The sequence below is a fragment of the Mirounga leonina genome, unplaced genomic scaffold (assembly GCF_011800145.1).
Source record: "Mirounga leonina isolate KUSES-001 unplaced genomic scaffold, KU_Mleo_1.0 Mir_91, whole genome shotgun sequence".
Taxonomy (NCBI): Eukaryota; Metazoa; Chordata; class Mammalia; order Carnivora; family Phocidae; genus Mirounga; species Mirounga leonina.
In genome coordinates, this window is record NW_023270839.1 from 27,453,639 (window position 1) to 27,472,481 (window position 18,843).

At 41.0% G+C, this 18,843-nt stretch overlaps 1 protein-coding gene across 3 annotated transcripts in view; it reads left to right on the top strand.

The window, feature by feature from the left end:
- TMOD2 (tropomodulin 2) overlaps window positions 1-18,843 on the top strand; it is a 47,700-nt gene that overhangs the window by 17,311 nt on the left and 11,546 nt on the right. For 2 of the 3 annotated variants that reach the window (XM_034994891.1, XM_034994893.1), the window contains exons 4-7: window positions 2,674-2,796; window positions 6,255-6,341; window positions 10,853-10,983; window positions 13,053-13,160. In XM_034994891.1, coding sequence (XP_034850782.1) covers window positions 2,674-2,796; window positions 6,255-6,341; window positions 10,853-10,983; window positions 13,053-13,160 — 449 coding nt within the window. The remainder of the gene's footprint in view (window positions 1-2,673; window positions 2,797-6,254; window positions 6,342-10,852; window positions 10,984-13,052; window positions 13,161-18,843) is intronic. The other variant, XM_034994892.1, reaches the window with a different exon arrangement.

Genomic DNA, 18,843 nt, shown 5'->3' on the forward strand with positions numbered 1-18,843 from the left:
ATGTCAAATCTTCAATAAAATCCCAGTTAACATCCAATATTAGGGTAGTGCCAGAATAACAAGCGAAAAGCTGTTGTTTCTTCTTCTCAAAGTAGAGGTCTGAGGAGTAGCAATGGTAAATTATCTCTCGATCCATATTCATCTGCAGATGATTCACAGGGGAGTTAGGAATGCAGGGGCAGCCTGGGTCGTAAATGGGGAGACAAAAGGGGCACACCGTTGCCCAGTGTAGCTTAGGAGAAGGTTGGAAGGCAACACAGTTGGGCAAAATGAGCAGAGAGCAAGTTTTCCAAACAGAGCAGAGGGAACAGAGTAGAGTCTGCAGGGCCCCTGGAAGCACCAGCGGATGATCTGGAAGCACCAGTGGATGATCTGGAAGCCTTGGAGGCTGCCGTAAAGGCCTCAGGCGAGGGGCTGTACAACTTCAGCTCTGAATGCCCTGGGCCCTGGGCCCTCGGGTTCCTGGGCCATGTTTCACTCTCTGCAGTAGTTTTATCCACTTAGAACTTGTTGTTTGGTTACCCACCCCACCACCACCAGGAATGGATGTGCAGCAGCAGTTGTCCTAAAGTTCGGCAGCTATGGGCCACCTGTGCACGTGGTATTGAGGGTAATCCTAGGCATTAGCAGGAAGGAGGAAAGGGGAAGCCTCTTTGACTCTGGAACCAAGATCATCTGAGCCACAAAGAAAAGGCTTCAGGCTGCAGATACTGTGAAAAATAAGTCTGGGATGAACCCTAGTGTCTGAGATGTTATTGATTGGTTATTTTCTTTTTTCATTTTCTATCTTCTGGCCATTCTCCTTGTATTTTTCATTATGCTCCAGTGTATTTTGCTTCTTTCTGGGAAAGGTGGCAGTTTATGTGATGCAGAGGCAGGAAGCAGGGTGATGGTGAGTGATGGAGACCTTGTGGCCAGGATACCCCAGACTGACTACAAGCAGTGCTGTCTCCCTAGGGTGCCCAGCACTGCCTGGTCCCTGATTTCATGTCCAACCATTTGAAGATCTGGTAAACTATCAGAAGCTATCCCACAGCCCTTGCAACCAGGGACAGCTCTTGGAGAGGATTTATAAAGGAGAGTTACTGACTTTGGGTTTGACCCTTACCTTTCCAATGGGAGTGGGGAAGGGCTAGCTAGCCAGAGAGACCTGGAAACAGTGTTGGTCTCCATTGGCTGAAGTGGGAGCCAGCTCTCTGTTCTACCCAAGATGACAAAGAGAAGGCGGTGGAAGGGTGAGTCTTTAGGGAACTCCAAAGATCAAATTGGAGGAGACCAATTTCAAAGATCATGCCAAGAAGTAAGAGCAGCTCCAGAAAAGAAACCAAGAGTCAAAAGCTGGAAGGAATTGAAAAAGAGTGTAAGTAGGTCTGGAGTATTGCTGTGGGAGCTCTGGAATGTCCTAGGTTTCCCCTTATGAGTCATTGCATGAGTGGGATGTGGGTGCGTTGAGCTGACTGAAAGTTAGGAGCAGGTAATATGCCATCCTCCCAGCGATGTAATCTTCAGTCCAGAGGTTGGGGCTGAGAAGGGTAGGGCATAGATATCAGCATATTGAGAAGTGAGTTGGGCAAAACAAATGGAATCTGACTGTGAGGATGAAGCGGGAGTTGATCGCAGAGTATACACATGTGGGAAGCATAAAATACCTTGTTGCTCACAGACCTCCACAGTTTCTAAATACATGAATCCTGATTTCTCCTTTTACATCTGACGTCCTTTGGTATGTCTAGAGAGGTATCTGTGTCCCCAGGCCACTACACTACTCCAAGTGACCCCAGATAGAGCATCCTAGTGGTCTACAATCTCAATCTAGGGGGAAAAGCTCTGGGAGAGCTGTAGTTTGTCCCTCCGGAACCCCTGGGATTGCGTGGGTGACTCTGCCTCCAATATTTGCAGGATCCAAGGGAAGAACACCCACAGAAGCCTATGTGCCATTTTTTGTAAATATTTAAAAGCTAATAGCTGTTAAAATGTGTTCTCTCCTGTTACAAATACACCTAGAAACCCAGGATTCTTGGGCTTCCAAAAGTTCCATGCAAGCATATGGGGCTGTCCTATACTGCTAGGGCCTCACACATATTTGACACAAATAACCTCCCCGTGGCCTGGGGGTGCTCACTCCAGCAATGTGACATGCCTCCAGGAGGATGGACATGGGGAAGGGAGGTACGCAGGCCCTGGAAGCAAGTTCAGGGGTCTTTGAGCAGGGAATTCCAGGATCCCAGATGCCTGGAGCGGGGCCTAGCAGGTGGCCTGGATTCTGGGTGGGAATGTCCCTTTGGCCCCATGACTTCTCCCTAGATGTGGGGAGGAGGGAGACTGCAGGAGAGGAGGACCAGAGTGAGCCCTGTAAAACGTGGGGCCCATGGCAGGGCCTTTCTTGCTCAGGTCTAAGGGCAATGCTGACGATCGATGGTAGAGAGGTAGAAACCACTGTAGTCTCCTCAGATCTCTGTGTTGCAGAACGCAGGATTCCTCCTCCGGCGTTCCCTCCCTCTCATAGTGGATTAATGACACCGCCATCGTCCCAGCAAGGAAGGAATCCCAGTTGGGTGTGCAATGGCTTAATGGCTTGGCTCTCAGTGGTCAGAGCTGCGTTGTCTGGTCAGTCCTCTTACCCTACCCTGGTGAGTAGCACACAATACTTTTTGTTTTCCTTCTGATTTAAAGGGAGAGTCTTCATCCCCAAAGAAAAGCCCATAGAAACTCGTAAAGAAGAAAAAGTGACCCTTGACCCAGAACTGGAAGAAGCTTTGGCCAGCGCCTCCGACACCGAGCTCTATGATCTTGCAGGTTAGTCCTCAGCTCTGGGAAACTTTCCTGTGCGCCTCTGGCCCCCCAGGCACACACTGGCATGCCCAGCAGCAGCCTCTGAGCTTCAGTGACTACTGATCAGCATTGCAATACCAGGGTGACTTCAGCTATTATGTAGCCATAAGACTTGATGCAAGTGACTTCACCTCTCTGAGCAAATCTTACTTTGCTGTATCTCAGCTGTAAAATGTAAATTCCTATCTCGGCTATAAAATGCCCCAATAATACCCTTCCTACAAAATTCAAGAGTTTGAGAAGCCAAAGAGAAGGAATCTAAAGGAGTGCTGAGAACTTAAACAATGAAATGATAGCCCTTACTCTAAGGAGCTTTCACATTGGCATTTTATAACATTTTATCATCATAAAGTATCTGTGAAGTTTTTGCTCTTCCCCACAGTCGCTATTCCGTTTTGGTTGCCACGAAGAGGTCTGTTAGCCTAACCACAGAGCAGGAGTTATTAACCATTACACCCACAGAGTAATTAAAGCCATATTCAGCCCCATCTGCTCATCTTTTTCTAGTTTTCTAAACAGTAGCAACAAAATAATAATTGGTGTTATGATTTGAATTGGTTATACATGCAGATAGACAAAACACACATAGTATAAAAGAATGGGTAGTCAAGATGGCGGTAGGTTAGGGGTCAGCAAACTGCAACTTGCCTCCTGTGTTTGTAAATAAACTTTTATTGGAACATAGCAATACCAACAAAAGAATATGTCATGAAAGTAATTAATCTCACCCTAATTAAGTCCTCTCCCATTTCTACTATATCCTTCAAGAAAGATTCCATGCATCTACCAGCATATTTGTGCATTTTTTTTTTTTTTTAAAGATTTATTTATTTGACAGAGAGAGACACAGCGAGAGAGGGAACACAAGCAGGGGGTAGTGGGAGAGGGAGAAGCAGGCTTCCCGCTGAGCAGGGAGCCCGATGTGGGGCTCGATCCCAGGACCCTGGGATCATGACCTGAGCTGAAGGCAGACACTTAACTGAGCCACCCAGGTGCGCCGCATATTTGTGCATTAATGGGATGTGTTTTTTTCCAAGTGGGATGTAAATTTAGATGATTAGGGTTATTAGGTCACTACAGGATAAAGGTGCTTTAAAAAACAGCCCATATTTGGGTGCCTGGGTGGCGCAGTTGGTCAAGCGTCCGACTCCAGATTTCATCTCAGGCCCTGATCTCAAGGTCATGGGATCGAGCCCTGAGTCGGGCACTGTCCTCAGTGTGGAGTCTGCTTAAGATTCTCTCTCCATTTCCCTCTACCCTTCCCACTTGTGCTCTCTTTCTCTCAAAAAAATCAGAAACAGTCCATGAGCCTTAGCAAGAATCCTCACATCTTTATTCCACTGAAAAACATTTGTAATAATAATCCATCCTCCCTCCCAGGAGAACCAGCTATGCCTTATTCTAATAGCATGCCTACCGTCTCAGCTACATCTTTGTTCCTCCTGTGATGAGATCAGTGGTCAATACTAAGTTCACATATTTGAACCTCTCTCAGAAATCACTGCAGGAATTGAGGCACCTGCATCACACAGTTAAGAAGGTGCCTTGCAGTGACCTTTCTTCTTAGCCCTGCGGTTGCTGTGGAGGGATCCTGGTACGGTTACTGCTCCTCTCAAGGGTTGTCTCATGGTTTCTACTAGAATTGCCCAAAGGGAGAATGCAGGGCTGGGCTTGAATTCCCAGGAAATGCTTAAGAAAGGAGAAAGGGGAAAACACCAATCATCTGGAAGAATCTAGATTCTGAAATTCATACAATAAAACCAGGGGAATAATCCAGATGGAAAACTGTCTTGTTCATCTCTGCTTAATCTCATTCCCTCATCAGATGCTCCGTCAGAACTCAGGAGGAAGCCAGCCTGGGGGTGGGTGACAGCATCTTCTCTGGGGTGGTTCTTTCTGGAAGATCAGGAGCAGCCCCATGAGCGGATGGGCTGACAGCCAGTGAGGTTTAGATAGGAAAGATTGTCAATGCCCTGTGCATGTTATTCTGGCTGGTAGGCAGCAGAAAGACAGTCGTCAAGAGAACAGCTGCTGACCTCCAAGACAGCACTTCCTGGAGCAGCTAGATCTCAGCATGGTCACCAGTTCTGATGGTCTAGAAATTCAATTTTGTCAGTGTGCATAGGAGACGTCTGTTTGGGCTAATCCACTAGCCAGGTTCACAGGAAACAGATAAAACAAAGATTAAAACTTGGCAATGGGAGCCAAATTATAATTAGAAGTTGCTTAGTGAGTATGGGGCCAAAGCAAGATATGTTTGGATGATCCGTGGCCTGTGTTTATCAAATAGGGCGTCTTCTCCCTAGACAATGCCAGAAACATAGTGACAAATTCTTATTTATTTAACAGGAATCTGTAAAGTGCTTGGAACAGTGTCTGATGCATGAGAAGTCATTTAAGCTTTGTAACACTTAAAGTATAATTATTATCCCTACCTTACCGATGATGAAACATGCTCAGAGGCATTTAGTAACTTCCCAAGTCACAGAGGTAGTATGGGACAGAACCAGGATTCCAACTCTGGCCGACTGCTCCTGAGTGCCACTCTTAACCCTAGCCTTGTCGGCTGTAAGCATTTGCCCTTTATTGGGCTGCTGGCAGCCTCCCTGCTCCTGATGTGTAGATTACAGTACGACTGATGAGGAGCTCTGAGATACTCCACTGCCTCCTGCTGACAGATTACCTGCTCTGGGATCCTTCTCCAGGTGGCCAGTCTCATCCGTATAATTTCATTAGCAAAAGGGGCACTTGCCTTTCAGCCTGCCCAGAGCTCATGCTGACCCAGTGCCGTTTCTTGCATCCTTTGCTGCCTCCTGGTGTAAGCTCCCCATAATACAGGAGTTGCAAAATCTCAGTGTGCTTATCCCACCTTTTAGTGCTGACATCTCTTATTTCCCATTCTAGGATGCTCTAAACTGGAGAGGACAACTGCTGTTGGTACTGAGAGATTGGGGCGGCTTTCATTGAAAGAGGCCCATGATCTTTCTTCCATTTGCTGTAATCTGTATAATGTTAGATCTTAAAGTATCCTTAGACTCAGTCCCATGCTCACATTTTACAGATGAGAAAACAGAAGAGTTGAGTCTATTTAACTAGGAGGTCTAAGCAGGTTTTCAGTAATTTGGAGGTATAACATAACTCGACCATTGTCCTGCAGATCCTAAATGATTCTACCTGTATAGCCACAGAAAGACCTGTGAAGATCGCTGGTGGCAATGGAAAAGGATTGGAAAGGGATTTTTTAAAAATATGTAAGCTTATTTAATACTACATGTGTCCCATACACTATGCAAGGCAAGGGGGTTCTGGAGACTTACTTTATGATACGAAGAATTGATCTTCAAGGGGAAAATTAACATTGCGGACATCTTAACATGCCTTCCCAAACTTATTATATATTTACTGATTATCTTTGTTTCTAGCTGTTCTTGGAGTACACAATTTACTCAACAATCCAAAGTTTGATGAAGAAATGGCCAGTACTAAAGGTGGCAAAGTGCCTGTGAGAAGTAAGTTGATGTGGAGTCTGTGGTTTGTGAAACTTGGGAGCTCCAGGTTGTTGTTGTTAAGAGGGAGGCCTGTTGACTGGGCTGCCAGTTGAATCCAGATTTCCATCTTGCAGACTTTGCAGGTGGATTCTGTCAGTTCACCAAGATCAGTCACTGGGCTCTGAGCAGTCAAACAAGAATAGGGAAGCCAATTATCAAAGTTTTGTTTTGCAGCGTATTGTACCAATTAGGTGTGTGTTGCCCAGAACATACTCTTTGGTAGGTCTGTTTAGTCAAAATATAAAATTGCTGATAAAAAGGTGACATAGTCCGCACAGATTGCAAACAGAGTTTCATGTTCCTAATGATGTTTTTTAATCAACTATAGTATTTTTGATAAGTTTCCTTCTCTATTTGGGTGTCTTTTTGTCTCAATAATGGATGCAGGTCATTAGAATTTGAATACCCACTTCCCCCACGAGAGCATGAAAGACACATTGGCATAGACTTACTGGCACAGAAAGTTCGAGACCACAGTTCTCTGTATTAGCATTTCCTGGAGAAGTGTACAGTTTATTAGACTCTCTCACTGACTCATTCATTAGTCATCTACTAAATACCTACTATGCATCAGGAAGGTTCTAGGCTTAGGTACAAAGATAAAAAATGGTCTCTGCCTAAAGGAACTTACCTATCCAGGGTTAGGATGGACCAATAATCAGGTAATTTTGCTACAGTGTGATCCAGGTGCTGTAAAAACTTACAGAAGGTCACAGCTTTTCTTAGATTAATTTTATTTTATTCTCTTTGAAGGAGTTTGAGCAGGTGCTTTCTAGTCTGAGCAGCATATTTACAAACCATCATTTATACTGGGCTATTTATCCAGACAATAAGCAATGTTACTTTTATTTTTTTTTCTTTTTGGCTTTTAATACATGCAGATGAAAAGTGTTTATCTTGGGGCACCTGGGTGGCTCAGTCGTTAAGCGTCTGCCTTCGGCTCAGGTCGTGATCCCGGGGTCCTGGGATCAAGCCCCACATCGGGCTCTCTGCTCGGCAGGAAGCCTGCTTCTCCCTCTCCCACTCCCCCTGCTTGTGTTCCCTCTCTCGCTGTCTCTCTCTCTGTCGAATAAATAAATAAAATCTTTAAAAAAAAAAAAAGAAAAGTGTTTATCCTTTTTAACTTCAATATCAAAGGGTAACATTCTGACAGCATGTTTGCTATTAAAAGTCTGGTGCATCATCTTCTGGGCTTTTGTGCATATACATATCATTAACTTTTTTAAGACTATTTTTTAAGGGAAATTTTAGGTACACAGCAAAATTAAAGATTTCCCATATACTCCCTGACCCCAATTCATGCACAGCCTCCCCCAGTACCAACATCCCCCAGCAGAGTGGTACATATGTTACACTTGTTGAACCTACCGCGACACATCATTATCATTCAAAGTCCATTGTTTACATTCAGGTTCACTCTTGGGGTTGTACATTCTATAATTTGGACAAATGTATATTGACATGTATCCACCATTATAGTATCATGCAGAGTAGTTTCACTGTCCTAAAAATCCTCTCTGCTCACCTATTCATCTTTCTCTCCCCCTAGCTCCTGATGACCACTGATCTTTCTATTCTATAGTTTTGCCTTTTCCAGACTGTCATATAGTTGGAATCATACATTGTGTAGCCCTTTCAGATTGGCTTCTTTCACTTAGTAATATACATTTAAGTTTCCTCCATGCTTTTTCAGGCTTGATAGCTCATTTCTTTTTAGCATGGCATGATATCCTATTGTAAGGATGTATTTATCCAGTCACTTACTGAAGGACATCATGGTTGCTTCCAAGTCTTGGCAATTATGAATAAAGCTTCTGTAAACATCCATGTGTGGATGTTTTTGTGTGGATATAAGCTTTCAACTCCTTTGGGTAAACATCAAGGAGCATGATTGCTAGATGGAATGATAACAGTATGTTTAGTTTTGTCAGAAACCACCAAACTGTCTTCCAAGGTGATTGTATTATTTTGCATTCTCACTGGCAAAGAATGAGAGTTTCTGTTGCTCCACTCTTAGCTAGCATTTGGTTTTATCAGTGTTCCAGATTGAGGTTATTCTAATAAGTGTGTAGTAGTATCTCATGATTTCAATTTGCATTTCCCCAATGACATATTATGTGGAGCATCTTTTCATATGCTTGCTTGCCATCTGCATATCTTCTTTTGTCAGGCGTCTGTTAAGGTCTTTGGCCCAATTTTTAATCAGGTTGTTGTCCTATTGTTGAGTTTTAAGAGTTCTTTGTATATTTTGGATAACAATCCTTTATTAGATCTGTATTTTGCAAATATCTCTTTTTCAGAATAGAAAATTTTAATTTTAGTGAAGTCCAGCTTATCAATTCTTTCTTGCACGGACCAAGCCTTTGGTGTTATATCTGAAAAGTCATTGCTAAACCCTAGTTTATCTGGATTTTCTCTTGCATTATCTTCCAGGAGTTCTATAGTTTTGCATTTTACATTTAGGTGATACATTTTGAGTTAATTTTTGTGAAGAGTATAAGGTCTGTGTCTAGATTATTTTTTTTTTTTTTTGCATGTGGTTGTCTAGTTGTACTAGCACCATTTGTCGTAAAGACTATTTCTTCTCCATTGTGTTGCCTTTGCTCCTTCATCAAAAATGAGTTGACTGTATTAATGTGGCTCTATTTCTTGGCTCTCTATTCTGTTCCATTGATCTATTTGTCTAGTCTTTCACCCCTGCCACACTGTCTTGATTACTGTAGCTTTATAGTAAGTCTCAAAGTCTGGTAGTGTCACTCCTCTAACTTTGTTTTTCATTTTCAGTATTGTGTTGGTTGTTTTGGGTCTTTTGCCTCTCCATATAAACTTTAAAATTAGTGTGTTGATATTTACAAAATAACTTGCTGGGATTTTGACTGCAATTGCATTGAATCTATAGCTCAACTTGAGAAGAATTGACATCTTACCAATATTGAGTCTCTTCCAGTATCTCTCCATTTAGTTCTCTTTTATTTTTTTCAATAAAGTTTTGTAGTTTTCCTCATTTAGATCTTGTACATATTTTGTTATATTTATATGTATTTCCTTTTCCGTTAACTTTTTTTCAAATTGTGGTTCTTTTATCAGTACATGTAGGTTTGCCTCATTCTTTTAATGAATAGGTAGCACCTTATTATGTGATTATGCTATAAGTTATTTAGCCATTTTCACATTGATGGGCATTTTGTTTATCATGTTTTGCTGCCACAAGTAATACATCAGTGAACATCCCTGAATATATGTCTTTATGCATCCATGCTATTTTTTTCTGTAGATTAGACTTCTAGATACATAATTACTGGGTCATAGTGTACCCATATTTTATATTTTGGTAGGTGAGGCCAAATGACTCTCCCAAAAAGTTTGCATCAGTTTACATTCTCACCAACGACATAAGACAATGCGTTTTACTCCACATTGTTGCCACTTGTACATGTTATCTCTTCTTACATTTTTCTTTTTTTGCTGGTCAAAAGGTATTTCATTTTTTAGTTTCACAGTTTAATGACTTTTTATATTTTTGGTTGAGTGGCAGAGACTCTTCTGATCTTATTATTTGCTCATTTTTAATTGGGTTGTCTACTGATTTGTAGGAGCTCTGTGTAAATTGAGATATTAATACTGTATATGTTAAATATATGCTGCAAACATTTTCTTTTAACTGCTTTTGAGAATTGTTTCATTTTGCCTTTCTATCCGTTTCTCTTCCCATATCTTTGTCAAAATTAAATCTCCAAAATGGATATCAGAGAAGGGTCGGGCATGGTCAAGAGGCCAGAGGGGCACCTGGCTGGCTCAGTTGGTAGAGTATGCGACTCTTGATCTCAGGGTCGTGAGTTTGAACCCCATGTTGGGCATGGAGCCTACTTAAAAAGAATAAGTAAGTAAGTAAATAAATAAATAAATATTTTTAAAAAAGATTTTATTTATTTATTTGACAGAGACAGAGATAACAAGAGCAGGAACACAAGCAGCGGGAGTGGGAGAGGGAGAAGCGGGCTTCCCGCGGAGCAGGGAGCCCGATGTGGGACTCGATCCCAGGACTCTGGGATCATAACCTGAGCCGAAGGCAGAGATTAACGACTGAGCCACCCAGGCGCCCTAAATAAATATTTTTTAAAAACAGTCCAGAGGAATAGTATGGTTTTGGAAATGAAAAGACTCTATTTCTTTTTTGCATCTCAGATCCTGTGGCTTGATTATTATAGTCTGCAGTTGGTCCATGTACAGCAGCAATAACTGCCCCTTTGAAACTGTAACTCAGAACCATATCATTCCCATGCTTGCTTCGTTGAGAATAAGCTGTACTATCATTGATATTAGAGTATTATTGGAATCAGAGCATGGAAGGAAAGATCATTTTTGGGGAAGTCATCTCTGATTTTGGCAGGAGAAACCTTACATTTTCTTTTTAAAATTAAAATTTGTAAAAAAAAAAATAAGCAAAAATAAAATTAAAATTTGTGTGTTAGATGTGGTCAAAGGTGAGAAGGTCAAGCCAATATTTGAGGAACCACCCAATCCTACCAATGTGGAAGCAAGTCTGCAGCAGATGAAAGCCAATGATCCCAGCCTGCAAGAAGTCAACCTCAACAACATTAAGGTATTTCATTATGATTATTGTCAGTCACTTGATTTATCATGAGGTTAGAAAATTTAATGGCGATGACCGATTGCCTGCTTTCACACCTGTGTCCAATCCCTTGTAGTCACCAGTTTTGAGACAAGATATCCTATTCAAAAGAAGAAATTTTTAAAAAGTGGTTTCTGGAATTCTTTGGAAAGAATCATTGTATTTATGTTAAACATAGAATATTGGTTATCTACTGCTGGGTAATAAATTAATCCAAAACTTAGAGGCTTAAAACAATAAACATTTGTTATTTCACACAGTTTTTGAGTATCAAGAATCAGGACCGAGCTAGGTAGTTGTGACTCAGGATCTCAAGTGAGGCTGTAGTAAAGCTGTTATCAAGGTCTGCAATCATCTGAAGGATTGATTGGGGCAGAAGGATCCACTTTCAAGATGGCACACTAATATGGCTGTTGGCAGGAGGCCTCAATTTCTCACCACATGGCTCTCTCCATAGGGCTGCCTCAGTGTCCTTGAGTCATGACGGTGTGCTTCCCCCAGTGCAAGTGGTCAAAGAGAAAAAGAAAGAGCAAGCAGGAAGCCACAGCGCCTTTTATGGCCTATTCTCTGAAGTCACAATTGTCACTTCTGCTTTATTCTGTTTGGTAATTAGTCATGTTACTCTCAAAGGGAGGGGAAGGAAGGGTATGTGTGAGATAGAGATAGAAAGAGAGAAAGAGAGGGAGAACATTGCCTGATACCTATTTTGTTACTTCTTTTTGGGCCAACATCTGCTATTTAATAATAACAACTGACTTGTATTGAGTACTCACTATGTGCCATACCCTTTGTTAAATACTTGAAATTCATTACAGTAGTTCCCTGTTATCTGTGATTTTGCTGTTCATGGTTTCAGTTAGCCTCAGTCAACCACAGTACAGAAGTAGGTGATCCTCCTGACATACTGTCAGAAGATCAATAGTAGCCTAACCTTATATTATAATGCTTATGTCATTCACCTCACCTCACCTCACCACATGGGCATTTTATCATCTCACATCATCACAAGAAGAAGAAGGGTGAATATAGCTATATTTTGAGAGAGAGAGCAAGATCACATTCATATAGTTTTATTATAATATATTTTTACAGTTATTCTATTTTATTATTGGTTACTGTTGTCAATCTCTTACTGTGCCTAACTTATAAATTAAACTTTATCATAGGTATGTATGTTTAGGAAAAAACAATATATATTGTGTTTAGTGCTATCTGTGGTTGCAGGCATCCATGGGGGTCTTGGAACATATCCCCCATGGATAAAGGAAGACTGCTGTAGCTCATTTAATCCTTAGTGGCACTTAAAGAGGTTAAGTTGCTCATGGCCACAGAGCTAGTCTGTAGTGCACCCAGGACTCATGTCAACCTCTAGTGCACCCCATATTGCCTCCCTCCCAGTGGTCAGGATTGTGCTGAGTGCCGTGGAAGAGAGAATAAGATTCATTTGGTCTTTATTCTGAAAAACTTATATTAGGAGAAAGACACTAAATAAATAACCACAACATGATGTGGTAAACCCCCAAATGTTATGGAATTGCAGGTAAGGAAATTTTCATCTGGCTTAGGAGAGTCAATAAACAAAGGAGGTGATATTTCAGCTAGGTCTTGAAAGATGAATAGGAATTAATCAGAGAAAAGGACAATAGAATCTCCAGGCAAAGGGAAAAGCATACCTAAGAGTGTGGAGGAGAGAAAGACCATGGTATGTTTAAAGAATGGCAAGTAGGTCAGTCTGGCTAGAATATAGAGAATGAAAGAGAAAAGGAGGGAAATTTGGTATGTGCATAATTTCTTGGCTAAAGTAACAGGAAGGTGATGCCCGAATGTTAAATTGTGTTAGATTCCCTTATTAGACACTAAGTGGTGCTATTGGCCCAGGATGGCTTGGTTGCTGGACAATGGCTAATGAATCTTTTAGAAAGAATTTCATGCATTTAGCCATCTAAACTCATAAGGAATTTAAAGGCTGTGGGTCCTTGACTTGGGGTAGGGGGGGCTACAGAATGATTTATTAACTGTCTATGTCTTCCCCATTTTAGAACATTCCAATTCCAACCCTGAAGGAATTTGCAAAAGCTCTGGAAACCAACACTCACGTAAAGAAGTTCAGCCTGGCTGCAACCCGTAGCAATGACCCTGTGGCGATTGTGAGTAAAATTTTAGAAAATAAAATTTTTTTAGAAATACAACATGAGGGGCGCCTGGGTGGCTCAGTAGGTTAAGGTGCTGCCTTCGGCTCAAGTCATGATCCCAGGGTCCTGGGATTGAGCCCCACATTGGGCTCCCTGCTCAGCAGAGAGCCTGCTTCTCCCTTTCCCTCTGCCTGCCGCTCTGCCTACTTGTGCTCTCTTTCTGTCAAATAAATAAATAAATAATATCTTTAAAAAAAAAAAAAAAGAAATATAACATGAGGGCACCTGGGTGGCTCAGTTGGTTAAGCGACTGCCTTCGGCTCAGGTCATGATCCTGAAGTCCCTGGATCGAGTCCCGCATTGGGCTCCCTGCTCGGCAGGGAGTCTGCTTCTCCCTCTGACCTCCTCATGCTCTCTCTCTCTCTCTCAAATAAATAAAATCTTTAAAAAAAAAAAAAAAAAAAAAAAAACCAAAAGCCAAATGTCAGGCACTTCGAATTGACTAAAATTTTGTGAGCACTACGCTTTTAGGAGAAAGAAATAAGATTGGATTAGTCATTTAGCTAAATAAACATTTAGATTTTGCTCTGTGCTTAGTCCAAGTTTTCTGAAACTTCTGTATCTACATTAACATTCTGTCTCGTCAATGGATATTAAAAGATCCCCAACTCCTATAGGAACTCAGCACATATAAAAGTATATTTCATTTTAATCTTTGAAATGGATTAGTATGTTTCAGAAATATTTAAACAACCAGATTTTAAAACCTTTTTTTGACACTGTTAACAAGAATGTGAAAAAAATAACCAACCGAAAGCCCTGTTCCTTCCATGCATTTCAGGTAATTCAGCTAAATAAGGAAGCCCCTGGACCCAAGTAAATACTACAACTATTACCACCGTCAGTGTTATTACTATTAATAGCTAACATTTCTTGGGCAATTAGTAAATGCCAGCAGTAATCTCTGTGCTTTACACATGTCAGCTCACTTAATCCTCACTGTAATACTATGAGGTATGTATTATTATTAACGCCTACTTTAACAAATGAGTGGTTTGAGGCTCAGAGAGGTTAAATATCTTTTCCAGGGTAACACAGCCAGAAGTGGCACCACCAGGTTTTTCTGGTTCTACAAGCAGGATGGTTTAGCCATCAAGCTATGCTATATCTGTACACAATGCTTCCCTGTCATACATTTGCTAAAATATGTCAATTTGGGGGAGCCTGAGCATCAGCCTGTTGTTCTACAGCATCTCATGCTCAGCCCTTGAATCAAGCTAGAAAAACAAGTTTTCTTGACTTGATGATATGATTAAAATTAACATGTCTGTTGGAAGACCTAAAATAGCATTAAAAACAGGTAACATGGGGGCTACCTGGGTGGCTCAGTCGGTTAAGCATCTGAATCTTTGGATTTCGGCTCAGGTCATGATCTCAGGGTCATGAGATCCAGCCTCGAGTCAGCCTGTGCCCTGGGCATGGAACCTACTTAAAATTTTCTCTCTTTCCCTCTGCTCCACCCCTAAAAAATAAAATAAAATAAAATAAATAAAATAAAATAAAATAAAATGAATAAATAAAATAAATAAAAAAAATAAGAAAGTAATGGCTATACCTATCCCAGTGCTGGCACAGAGTAGATGTTCGAACAGCGCTTGTTAAATGAATGAATCCTCTCAGCAATCAAGAATATTTCCATGCTGACCACAGCATATATAAAATAAGTACTCATGGAAGAGGGATTAAGCTACAGAATTGATGTTTTCACCAGCAGTTATTACATATGTAAATGTGTAAGTTGAAAGCAGTTTTGAATTTGAAAGCTATCATTAAAATAGAAAAAGAGCAGAACCAGATCATTGGTAAAAGTGAAATTAACAATTTAAGGATTTTTATCAGTATACGATTTTTATGATCTCTTGTCATTTAGTAGATTTGTTTTCAATAAAGCAAAATATTCACAGTACATTTTGTATGTAAGTAACTAAAGGGATGAATAAAGAAATGATTGTTGGGCGCCTAGGTGGCTCAGTCATCAAGTATCTGCCTTCAGCTCAGGTCATGATCCCGGGGTCCTGAGATCGAGCCCCGCATCGGGCTCCCTGCTCGGCGGGAAGCCTGCTTCTCCCTCTCCCACTCCCCCTGCTTGTGTTCCCTCTCTCTCTGTCTCTCTCTCTCTCTCTGTCAAATAAATAAATAAAATTATAAAAAAAAAACAGAAAGAAATGGTTGTCACTTCAATATAATACAGTACAGTAAAATTGCAGGGATGGAAATATGTCATAGGCCATTGTCGACACAGCACTAGCAAATAGTCTAATTCTTCTACTCAGTCAAATAGATAACTTGCTAAATGGACTAAATAAATTCTAAATCTAATAAACTCTTCAATACTGTTTTTAATGCAGCAACTATGTGTTGATTGCATACCATGTGACAAGCACACCACACAATTGTAAGGAATAGTTGCAGTCCTTAAGGGTGTGAAGAGACAAGCCTCTCTGGCCTGATTCCTAGATGGCTTCCTATGGTCCAGCCCTCACCTGGCAGCCCTCAGATGGTTCTCCTTTCAGCCATGCCAGAACCTTTCTGTAGGTTGAAAATTAGTTGATTACCCCAGAGGCAATAGAGATCTTCAAACGGTGATTATGACTGAACAACTCACTACAAAGAATTAAAGATGGGGGCGCCTCCCTGGCTGGCTGGCTCATTTGATACAGCATGCAGCTCTTGATCTCGGGGTTGTGAGTTTGAGCCCCACTTTGGGTGTAGAGATTACTTTAAAAAAGAGAGAAGAAGATAATTAAAGATCGGTATTAAAGCAAAGAGTTTCAAGAAATTTTTCTTTTTAAAATTCAGAAACAGAGGGGCGCCTGGGTGGCTCAGTTGGTTAAGCCTTCAGCTCAGATCATGATTCTGGGGTCCTGGGATCAAGTCCTGCATCAGGCTCCCTGCTCCAGGGAAGCCTGCTTCTCCCTCTCCTTCTGCCCCTCCCTTACTCATTCTCTCTCTCTCTCTCCCTCTCTCTCTCCCCTTCTCTTTGTGTCAAATAAATAAATAAAACTTTTTTAAAAACTGCAGAAAATAAAGTTCAGAAACGGATTCAGTGAGGCACTTGTGGGGTTATTGTGAACGTAGGCAAATTATGTGTATGTGAGATGGCATTATCCCCATTCTATAGATGAGTCAACTGAGGCTTATAGAGCTTGAGTAACTTCACTGAGATTACACAGCATGTAGACTAGCCAGGAAATGCATTTAAGTGACCTATAATCAAGTTCAGTTCACCATGCCCCAAGCACTTCTGTCTATCCACATCTCTAGCAGGGAGCAGAAAAAGTCCAAATACATTAAAAAACGCTTTTACAGGGCACCTGGGTGGCTCAGTCATTAAGTGTCTGCCTTCAGCTCAGGTCATGATCCCAGGGTCCTGGGATCGAGTCCCACATCGGGCTCCCTGCCTGGCAGGAAGCCTGCTTCTCCCACTCCCCCTGCTTGTGTTCCCTCTCTTGCTATGTCTCTGTCAAATAAATAACTAAAATCTTTAAAATAAATAAATAAATAAAAAACGCTTTTACTATTAATCATAATGCCACATAAAAGTCAAGAGTTTAGGAGAACACTGTCTATAACAAATAAAATGAGAGCCCCTCTCCCACTTCCCCTGCTTGTGTTCCCTCTCTTGCTATGTTTCTGTCAAATAAATAAATAAATAAAATCTTTAAAAAAAATAAAAAACACTTTTACAATTAATAATAATGCCACATAAAAGTCAAGAGTTTAGGGGCGCCTGGGTGGCTCAGTTGGTTAAGCGACTGCCTTCGGCTCAGGTCATGATCCTGGAGTCCCGGGATCGAGTCTCACATCAGACTCCCTGCTCGGCAGGGAGTCTGCTTCTCCCTCTGACCCTCCTCCCTCTCATACTCTCTGTCTCTCATTCTCTCTCTCTCAAATAAATAAATAAAATCTTTAAAAAAAAAAAAAAGAGCTTAGGAGAGCACTGTCTATAACAAATAAAATGTAAGCCACGTGTATGATTTAAAATTTTTCTGGTAGCCACATTAAAAAAAAAATAGATGGAATTCATTTTAATAATATATTTTATTTAAACCAATATATCCCAAATATTATCATTTCAAAATATAATTTGAAAATGTAATAAGGTATTTTAACTACTTTTTTCATACCACATCTTTGAAATCCAGTGCAAGCTTTCCATTTACAGCACATCTTAATTCAGACCATCCATTTTCCAAGGGCTTAAGAGCTTCATGTGTCTTGAGGCTATCCTTTGGATGGTGCAGGTTTGGACAGTGCAGGACACTGGATTTCCATATAATCCTGTGAAGTACAGAAAGCAAAACCTCTTTAAAAATGTGTTTCTACTGTAACTATTTATATAACATTTAAGAAATCGAGTCTTTGTTTTACTGATGTTATCCCCAGCACATGTAATAGATGCTTAAATATTTGCTGAACTGAAATTAATTTGGGCCTGCAGCCCAGGGTTATGTTTGGCTGGGTCTCCCCTGTTTTATTCGGTTTGAGAAAAGTGTTTTCTCAAGTTTAAAAGAAAGTGGCAAGATCCTGGCTACTTGCCAGGAAGTCCTGCAACCTTTTTTTTTATAAAGGCCTAATTGCTCCAACATTTTGTTATTCTAATAATGAACATAAATCCTGAAGCCTGGAGTGTCCATAAGGAAAAGCCTGATGCATTTCCTTCTGATGCTCTAATTAAAATGTGTACATTTACTTCTAATTAAGGACCTAGCAGTGAATAAATGCACTTTAGTTTACATGGTGTACAATAATGTCAGTCCAAATCTTCGAGCTTTCTTTGCACTTAAAGCAACTGCTTGACTAATACACAGTATTATTCTTCTAGTCTGGTGCTTCTCAACTCAGAGTAATTTTGCCCTGCAGGGGACATTTGGCAGTGTCTGAAGCTATTTTTTGGTTGTCATGACTGGGAAGGGTGCTTTTGGCATTTAATGGGTCTCAGAAGCTGCTAAACATCCTGCAGGACACAGGACAATGTCCCACAACAAAGAATCCTCTGGCCTCAAACGTCATTGGTGCCAAGGTTGAGAAATCCAATTCTGGTCCCAAGTTAGATTCCTTCGCTTCCTTCTTCCTGTGTTTTCCACCATAAAAATAATTAAAATAATTAAGAAGTTCCTTGTTCCATTCCCCAGAGCAGTCAGTATTAGCAATTTGTTTTTCATTCTTTTAGTTGTTGTCTTTATGACTTTAATCAACGTGGTTGTCAATCCTAAAATAAAATCTTTTTTAAAAAGGAGGGCACCTGGGTGGCTCAGTTGGTTAAGCATTTGCTTTCGGCTCAGGTCATGATCTCAGGGTCCTGGGATGGAGTCCCACATCACGCTCTCTGCTCTGCAGGGAGTCGGCTTCTCCCCCTCTCTCTGTCCCTCCCCCCTGCGCACTCTCTCTCTTTCTGGCAAATAAATAAATCTTAAAAAAAAAAAAAGTGGTTGTCAATCCTGGTGAACATTAATCACCCAGAGAGCTTTTTATTTTATTTATTTATTTTTTTTAATTTTTTTTTTTTTAAAGATTTTATTTATTTGAGAGAGAATGAGAGAGAGCATGAGAGGGGGGAGGGTCAGAGGGAGGAGCAGACTCCCTGCTGAGCAGGGAGCCCGATGCGGGACTTGATCCTGGGACTCCAGGATCATGA